The 9,494-nt window shown below is 42.0% G+C and overlaps 1 protein-coding gene across 1 annotated transcript; it reads right to left on the bottom strand.

Moving 5' to 3' along the window:
* Positions 1 to 4,488: 4,488 nt before the first annotated feature.
* Positions 4,489 to 9,186, bottom strand: LOC105035110 (lipase-like PAD4). The gene is made up of 4 exons (XM_010910529.3): positions 9,044 to 9,186; positions 8,590 to 8,908; positions 5,725 to 6,468; positions 4,489 to 5,468 (listed from the first exon to the last, which is right to left on the bottom strand). The coding sequence occupies exons 1-4, from the start codon at positions 9,169 to 9,171 to the stop codon at positions 4,701 to 4,703; spliced, it is 1,959 nt and encodes a 652-aa protein (XP_010908831.2). The 5' UTR covers positions 9,172 to 9,186; the 3' UTR covers positions 4,489 to 4,700.
* Between the last annotated feature and the right edge of the window lie 308 nt (positions 9,187 to 9,494).

The following is a 9,494-nucleotide window of genomic DNA, read 5'->3' as shown; positions in this document are numbered from 1 at the left end:
ATCACGGCGATTCTCTAGAATGAGGTTCTCAGGAGGGAGAACCCAGCTTCGAGCTCAGGTGGCGGTAGCTCAGTTTTGGTGGCTTATGGAGGAACAAAAGGCGGTAGACGGAATGATAGGAGATTGCGACGAGAGCAGTCCAAGTCTTGAGGGACTTGAGCAAGATTGGTGTTACCGGTGTGACGAGTTGAGGCATCTAGCCAAAAATTGCTCTCAACTCAAAGATCGGACGATGGCTATTGTAGCGACGGCTAGTAGCAATTCAGAGAGAGATGTCTCGAAGATATCTGATGAGGTATCTACTTCTTCCCAGTAGTGAATTTTAGATCCTATATACACCTATCATGTATGTTGCAGAGAGGAGCAGTTTGACTCCCTAGAGAATAGTGAGGGCACTGTTTATTTATCGGATGGATCGAGCTGTGTAATCAAAGGCATCGGGACGGTCGCTGGAGGACACATGATGATGCAGTGAGTAGCTTGAGGGAGGTCCAATATATATCCGATTTCAAACGAAATTTTATCTCACTGAATAGACTAAATTCGAGAGGCTACAGGACGATAGCTGATGGAGGAATCCTGACAGTGTTGCGCGGCGATAGGATTGTTCTGGAGGAAAAGAAGAAGACGAGAGGACATTATTACCTGATGGAAAGCCCAATGCGAGATGGAGCTTCGGGAGCTAGGAGGAGCCCAGAGCGAGGTGGAGCTCCAGGTGGAGGTGGATCGGGCACGAGATGTGAGACTCGAGAAGATGAAAAGCGATATTGCAAGATGAGATTCCTATTACCGTAGGATGATGCCCCGAGCAGATCTCAGGTCAGGAGAAGCATAGCATATGATAGAGATGAGATCGAGCGGCCTGGCTTGACTCCTATGTTTGTTCATCCATGATCAGCAGGCGATTGCCCGAAGACATGGGGTCGAGGAGATCCAGAAGCTCTCAGAGTTAGGAGGGGAATGAATGACGAGTCAAGATAGAGATTGTTAGGATTTGATATCTTAAGATTCGATCCACATTGAGCTCACAGCGAGGTCTGCAACAAAAAATGGAGTGCAATGAGCCCAAGATCACCTCAAAAGGAGTCCGGATGAAGAAGATACGTCCGTCGATTGAAGTTGGCACAAAATTCGAAGCAGCAGAGGATCGGCGGTGGCTGGTGGAGCAGCGGTTAGGATTTGATATCTTAAGATTCGATCCACATTGAGCTCACAGCGAGGTCCGCAACAAAAAATGGAGTGCAATGAGCCCAAGATCACCTCAAAAGGAGTCCGGATGAAGAAGATACGTCCGTCGACTGAAGTTGGCACGAAATCCGAAGCGGCAGAGGATCGGCGGTGGTCGGTGGAGCAGCAGTGGCGTGGTCGGGTGCGGCAGCGCGCTGCCCAAGCACAGCAGCACGTGGCTCGGGTGCCCTCAGGCCTAGGCGCCAGCGCATGAGGCGCGGCCCAAGCCCAGGCGCGTGCACGGGTCTCGGCCCATGCCCACGCGCACGTGCGTGGGGTTCAGCGGGAGCCCGGATAGCCCGGTCCATCGTGGATCGAGCAGTGCACAGTAGGGCCTGTGGATCGAGAGAGCATTTCCCCTCGGTTTTTCATGATCCACCATGGACCTCGTGGCATTTCACGCCCGTTTCTCGTGGTCCATGGCTTATTTTGTGGATCGGTGCGTGATCGTGCGGTCTGGGTCGCTTCCGGTTGTGATCCAATGGTCCAGGGGATTTTCTGAACTTATTAGGAGTTTGTTTTCTGTTCTTTTTGGGTTTTAAGGCTATAAAAGGCCCTATTCGTAAACAGAGCCCATGGAGGTGGTTGGCGCGGCTTTGATCTGCGAAGAACTCGAGAGAGCAGACGCGAAGATGCTGAGAGAAGTAGGAGCAGAGACTCTAGGAAGGTTTCTAGACAACGGACAGTGGTTGTTTCAGGGGCTCAGAGGGGTCTTCCTAGATTGAAAGTTTTTGTGAGAGAGAACTTCTTGTGAGGAAGAGATTATATGTACGAGGGTTGAGGATGACATCTTCTTTTATAATTTTTTTTTCTCATAATAAAATTTGCATATCCTGTGAAGACTAGTCTTTTTTTTTTACTGATCCATGTATCTTATTATTTTTTATTTTATTTTTTTTAGAGATAATATATGATATTGAAAAAGTTCTGAGAGATGATGTCTTGATCAGATATCCGCCTACAACTTTTTTTTTTTTGAGAAAAGGAAAGATAAAATGAGGAAAAAAAAAAAAAAGAAAAAGAAGAAGAAAAGAAGAAAATTTTACGCACAGAGGGCGATGGAGGGGCTGGCCCCGGTGGAGATAAGAACGACGTAGCGAGAAGGCGAAGCGAGTGCCGGTGCGGTCATGTCACCGGCGGTGCCTTGTTCCGCCATGTGCAGAAAGACGCCGAAGAGCTCTCCTCCAAATCGCGGGGAAAGGGTTAGTGGAGGAGTTCACTCCGTTGGGTTTGATGGGGAATGGGAGGAAACAGCTCAAAGAAAGATACATTTATGGAGAGCGGGTAAGAAAAGAGAGTAGTATTGCAGTGTTTCTTGGTGGAGAAGGCTGGGTGTAGCATAGGAGAGCATGGAATGCGAGCGGGCTCCCAACTATATTCGTACTGCTCGGTCTCTCGAGTTCTCTCCCCGCCTCTCAATTCCCCACCGCATAACTTCGTCATGTTCTTTTCCAGTTTCAACTTCTCCCTTCTGGGCTGGACAGAGATCTCGTCACCGATCCCGTGGGAACGTCAGAAAAGCTGTTCTTAAATTGTGCAAGCGGTTTGCTGTATAGTTAACTTAATGATAATATATATATATATATATATATATATATATATATATATAATAATTTTATTAAAAAAATTAAATATTAAATAGGATGAATGAGTAAACATGACCTCTATTATCAAAAAAAATAAAAATAAAATAGAAAGAGAGGATGAGTGTAATCTCTGCTATAAAAAAAAATAAAAATCAGATAGCGAAAAGGATGAACATGATCACTGCTGTCCCAGATAGGAAGAAAGGATGAATATAATTTCTGTTATTAAAAAAAATAAAAAATCAGATAGGAAGAAGGGATGAACATAATCTTTGCTATCAAATTGAAAACCACAAACAATGATGAATGTGATCAAAATGGATATATTTAGGGGTCAAGGAGAAATAGATTGTATGAGGGTATCGAGGGATAGCGAATTATTTTCTGTAAAAAAAAAAAAAAAAAGCCCATGTCTATCCGAAGCGGAAGGAGATTAACGTTAAGTAAACCATATTTTAAGAAATTCCTAACGTAATTAAAAATTACTTTGAAATTATAGTCAAACATCTAAAATTTTATTTTTAAATTCAAAATCACTTTTGATGGGTACAAATTATTTCCAAACATGCACTATAGTCTTTAGTATTGATAGATTTTTAATATATTTTTTCTTATCCTCTCTCACCTTACATGCATGGTGATTCATGTTATGATGCTTTCAGTCTCAATAATAGGTGGATCATGATCAGCTTTTAATTTTTAAGTGTTGGCACTTAGCAATGCATGCATGTTAAAATGGAGGGGGTTAAGTAAGTGTATGTTTGCAAAGATTATCTACATGCCATACAAATCGATACCTTATCACTACTTAAATTATGGTGCATATAAAGAGTATGCCCTGTAGCTTCATACCAAATTAGCTTGATGGTGGTGTAGGAGAAAAAGCATGGTGGATTGGTTATACTGAAAACTAGAGTCCCATGACAGTTCACCTCAAGGTGACCGGATCCAATCCGTCACCTTCTTTCTCCCCCATACTTTGCTCCAGACTTTGCTAACTCTTCAAGGCCACAGGATCGTCCAATGCATGAGCCAATACGCTGCAAGTCGTGCAGGAGCTCACCCCATCAAAAGTGTTCACGTACCATAGTCTTGGTAACTTGGAGTTTTCTAGAATTGAAGGTGATAACATTATTGATGCAAGTAAAATTGTTAAAGTTTATCAACAATGATATACTTGTGCTTATCATTGTTGATGAGAAATGTTGGTGCATGGAAGAGAATTATTAGCATCTTTTTAGTCACCGAGACCAGATTTTTACGGCATAAGTATATATCATATATTATATAAGATCTGAATTGAATCGTGCAGCGGTGGAAGGTATGCTTGCCATCATGCATGAAGTATGATTTTATCATAGATGAAGGCCCCAACCTGAAAATGTATTATCTGAAATCTGTCTTTTAAAATTACAAGACATACTCTATTGGAAAAATTACTTCCATGGAGAATTCTAGCTGCAGAACTTTATCTCTTAAAAGGTCACCAGTTGACAACCACCAGTCACGAGTCATTGGATGCTATGAAAAGGTTTGTGGTAATGGAAAATCGAAAGTTTATAATACCTTTCAATTAATAAAGGCTGTCCAATATATCTTTATTATATTCACAAGCACAGAACCTTAACCAGCGAGCCCATCCACTTTGTAGCATCAGAAAATATAGTTCCAGAGATTTACATAAATATTATTTGGTTATATTATATAGTATTACAACTGTACATGGGAATCAGTGCAGATCCTACCAACCGTCAACCTGAATAATCTGATAGAAAACTTAGTTCAATGGTAGAATTCCTTAGGACATAATGCTAACATGCTCTAAAACTCCTGAAACATCGCTTAGTTAACGTCCAGAAGGAGTAAACATTATATATCAGAGGGCAATCAAGGTGAAAGTTGCAAGCCTAAGCTCAATTTCAGACCCTTCCATTCTTCCACCCATAGGCTATAACTCGAACGTGGAGCCAAGACATCTATGGAGACCTCTTTCCTGTCAACCATTTGCTTTGCATAAGACTCGAATCCTTTCAAGTTCTCCAGAAGTTGTGCCAGTTTTTGATGGTCCTTTTCAGTCCTAGCATTCTCTAACCAGTCCTTTGCCATTTCTACCTTTGCCCAGAAGCATGAATCCTGCGTCAACCCCGCAAACTTGCTCCTCTTCCAGTTATCTTCCTCATTAGAATTCTTACTTCTATCTCTCCACCACCTTTCAAAAACCTCATACCTCCTTTCCCTTCCATGACTCAAGTAGTGGCCTTTCTCCTTGTGTGTCTGGCCCCTATAGTACTCTGCAATATCTAATGGCTCAACAAGGAGCCTGTAGAAGTGAGCTGCATTGACCCACTTGCCTCGCTTGTGGAAGTCATGAGGCAGCTGGTTGTTTTGGAGCATGTCTATGAGATCATCCCAGAATTGGGCAAGCTTGATCCTATTCATGTTTGTTTTGGAGTCCTTCCTTGAAGCCTTCCTGAGCTTGAAGGAGTCATAGTAGCCAATGTCATCATCGCAGGAGGCCTTGTACCATTCGATCTGGGCACGACATGGCGTTATCTTGCCTAGCTTGATTGCTAGATTGGCACCATTCAAATTCGGCCTGCGCCCCATTCTCTTCGACATCTCTAAGCATTCGCGCGCCTCCGTAGCTCCCATATCCTGTTGATCATCTCAAAAAGAATGGATAATTCTTCAGTTCTTTTCTCTTCTTTCTTTCATTGATGCAATTGAAGTAAAATGCTTATGTGATTCCAGGTTCTGAACACTCAGCAAATACTTCATTAAATTTGAATTGAAACTTGCCAAAAGTTCTTGCATGCTACAATTAGCCATTTGTATATATGATTTACATGATTGCAGTACTCAACAAAGCGTGATAGGAAAATATAGTTAGAAGATTAGAATAGTGTCCTACCTGAATTCCGATCCCCAATGCCTCGAGCGCCAACGAAATTCCTGCAAAAAAATTAGACTTCGGTACCTCCTCTTCAATGGCAATTCTCTTCTTTAGCAGCAAGTTCTCTGAAATTTTTGCTACAACATCTCCATAGGAGAGATGCTCCTCCTCAATGCTAGAGCTTGCAGACCCTGTCATGAATGTCGAGTGGAGCATTCGCACCACAATGAGTGGATTATCGAAACAAACGACACCTTCCATGGAGCATAAGGCATAGTTCCCGAATGGCCGATACGGGCTCCTTTGCTGATCTGCAGCAGATATCTGCTGCTCGATTGCTGCTGCATAGATGTGCATCGAGATAACAAGTTGCAATTGCTTCTTCTCCTCATCAGACAATACAGATGTAGGCCTTGCAATCTGAGGATACCGCAGCAAGATTTGCCAAGACTGCAGTAAGTTGGTGACCAACTGAGGATGGATCAAGTTGAGAGGGCAAAAGAGGAGCCTTGGTACAACATCATGCTGAGTAACAACATGGCAGAAGTTACCACACCATCTCTCCCTTAGAACAGCTTTAGATAGAGCTTCATTCCCCAGTAATGGGCTTCCAAATGTGATGCACAATAGAGAAGAGGGTGCCGGACAACCAGAGCAAGATGATGAGCTAAGGAAGTGAAGGGCAACAAGAGAAGCCAGGGAGCCTCCAATGGAATGGCCTGTGAATATTACTGCTTTGTTTTTGATCTCTGTTGCCAGCATCTAACCATGTTGCAAAAAAGAATACAGCAGGTCAGGTTACTCACCCAATTGCAATTAGACCAAAATTACATGAATTCTTTTTTACCAAGTTCTGTAAGTTGTAGGGATTAAGGCTATGATATGTGGTTGTAGGATGTCTACTATGCTTGACACTAATTTTGAGACTGTAGTCATGAAGTACAAAAATATCTTAATCAACCAATGTGGATTGATGTCTGGAATTTATAATGCCAAATGTGGAGAAGTTCAACTTGAAGTAGAACTCTTAGAACCAAGTGGTGAAACGTGGCTATTGTTTTGGGCTTTTTGAATCCCAAACTAGTAGTTTAACATCTTCATCGAGGCAGCCAGCTTTGTTTGTTTAAGATATCAATAGAAGAGTCCATATGTGTCCAAATGTCCCTGGGCCCTGTCAAGGGCCCGGGATCCAGGACCACCCCTTGATGTTCAAATCAAGATCATAGCTTCTAGACTTGTCATGCAGAGCACGGACCAAAGTTATTCAAAGTCTTACCAGAGGATTTTTTGGTGTGTTATGACCACCTTTTGTTTGGTGGGAGTAGGATTTTTAAGACTTAAAAGAGTGCTTAAAGCATTTGTTGGCACACCATTCTTTTTCAAGGGGCCGGTCAGAATGATGTGAAACCTTGACCCTGAAATGGGGTGCCTTAACTCCTGCACTCGTGGCTGAAGTTTTTGTTTGACCCAAGCTACAAGTCGTCATTGAACTTCTTTAAATTGGGATGTATCCTTATCTTCTTGGCATGGAATTCAATAATGTGAATGAGATTAAAAAATATGTCAAAATTTTCCCGAGTTCATCTCATTCACATTGCATTTTGGTACCATGAGCTTTGGGGATGGTAGTTCAACTATAACGCCACATCTCGACTATAATATGCCAATTTTAGTGTATCAGACTTTGGAACAGGGGTGGCTATAGGATTGCATCGGATTAGAGATGGATCGGTCGGATGCAAAATAGGTCAAAAATCCATCAATCCAAACACTATCTATTTATTAAACATATAAAAAATGCAAATAAGACCATTTTATTAAATGGGTAATCTAAACTGATCTATAACAAATTGACCTGGAAGGTAAGTAAATGACAAAAGCCTTGTTTTCGAGCAATGCACATGGCAGATAAGACATCTACATGCCTTCGAAATTAAACATTATCCTAAATAGACCCATGGGTGGGACATGCCATCCTTTCATTCTTAGGCTGGTTAGTGCCGTGAAGGAGATATGGTGTGATACATTGATAGGGATTGTATCTTTTGCATGAAAGAATGATTCACCTTCTTTTGCATGAATCATTGTTGGATCTGCGATAGTCGCTTTGAGATATGTGCAGGCAGATAAATGAAGCAGCTTGAGTGCCTTGATATCTATGTGGGATGCAATCCAACAGTCGATACCATGAAAAAAAAGGACCAATCATTCTTTTGCACAAAACATGCAACCCGAACCCGTGATAGATGCGCAGAGATGATTAACTGAAGCAAAAAAGGGACAACAAACCCAAAATGACGCTTTTGCACAGCAAATTTTTGCACATTAGGATGCGCACCGTTCAAGATGCTAAGGAAAAAGCAGATAGCAAATTCCTCTTTTTTTTTTTTTTTTTTGATGATGCAGATAGCAAATTCTTTGTAATACTAAACTAATGAGCAACCCTCACAAGCAACCTGAGAAATCACAGTTAGCACCCAAAAACATTCTCCCTAATAGCTTAGCTTTTCACCATTCGACATGATTAAATAAACATTAATCTTGGTTTTCCAGAATTATTTATTTGATTGTTTGTTATTTTGATAATATATTCCTCTCTTGGCAATCCTCAACTAGAAATAGAAAAATTCCAGCATTTCCATCTAGATATCTGATCAGAGACAAAACATCATCTCCTAAATGATTTAATATGTTCTTTCTTTTCCCCTCCTAAGAGTCTTTTTTCCTTACAATCCTAATTATTGTATGATTTAAAACCAAAGAAGAAAGGAGTCAGTAATGAATTGGGATTAGCCTGCCATTCCCAATAAACACCAAACACCATTAAAGATTAAAAAGAAGAAAATAAAACTTGAAGCATGGTGAATGGAGATTTGCACTCACCCGGAATTCCTTTGTGTGATACAAAGCAAGAAAGACATGAAGGATGGCGGCGTGGACGAGCACCGGCTTGCTGCCATCCCCCCCCTCGCCACCCACCAGCGGCGAGAAGAGCCCGTGCCCGCCGGTGCCGATGGGGACCGGGCTGTTGGTCGCCGGCACGCCGGTCTGCACCCCGGAGAATGCGACGTAGACCGTGTCCCCGCACTGCTCGAAGGTAAAGCTCGAGCCACCGGCGTTGGCTCGCATGCACTGACTCCAGGCTTGGGTGAGCAGAGGGGAGGATGCCAAGAGAGACCCCAGAACATGGCTAGTCTCAAACCTTTTGAACGCAGGAAGAAGAGCCAAATTATAGCTCTTATATTTTTATTTAATACATACTTGGTTCTAAGTTTGGAGATGAGATAATATATGGTAATGAGAAGGAAAGAGAGGAGATGGGGAGCTAGCTACTTACATGGAGTGCTCTTCTTCCCTTCTTCCTTCCATTCTTTCAAAGGCGAAGTGGGTTGGCTTTTGGGACTCTGGGGGAATGGATTCCATTGCGAGTTTTGGTTGTGTTGAAGAGGACTTGCTTGACCCCATGGCCCATGATGTGATTTTTTTCCCCCCCCCCCCCCCTCTGATTGGATCCCTGGTCTTTATTTTTTTTGTCTATTATTTTATGCCTCTGCATTGTTTATTCTTCTTGGGTTTTCCCCGGGGAGATTCCACCTCTCACCGTTTCCACAGGACTAGGTTTGTGGTGGTAGTAAATTGGTAACATTATTTTCTGAATTTTTGTGTGGGTTGAATTATTTTGCAAATTATTTTAATGAGATCAAATGCCATAAAAATTCTTTTAATTATTTATGAATTATATGTTAATTTAATAATTCATTGATGAATTAATTTACACCTATTTGAGA

This window comes from Elaeis guineensis, chromosome 1, assembly GCF_000442705.2.
Source record: "Elaeis guineensis isolate ETL-2024a chromosome 1, EG11, whole genome shotgun sequence".
Classification (NCBI taxonomy): domain Eukaryota; kingdom Viridiplantae; phylum Streptophyta; class Magnoliopsida; order Arecales; family Arecaceae; genus Elaeis; species Elaeis guineensis.
The sequence above is the reverse complement of the archived record's forward strand: the minus strand, read 5'-3'. Positions and strand labels throughout refer to the sequence as shown.

Coding starts and splice junctions, on each gene's coding strand:
- LOC105035110 (XM_010910529.3), bottom strand. CDS start 9,171: ATGGGGTCAAGCAAGTCCTCTTCAACACAACCAAAACTCGCAATGGAA. Junction 6,469..8,589: donor ATCACACAAAGGAATTCCGG/GTGAGTGCAAAT, acceptor CAACATGGTTAG/ATGCTGGCAACAGAGATCAA. Junction 5,469..5,724: donor CATTGGGGATCGGAATTCAG/GTAGGACACTAT, acceptor GATGATCAACAG/GATATGGGAGCTACGGAGGC.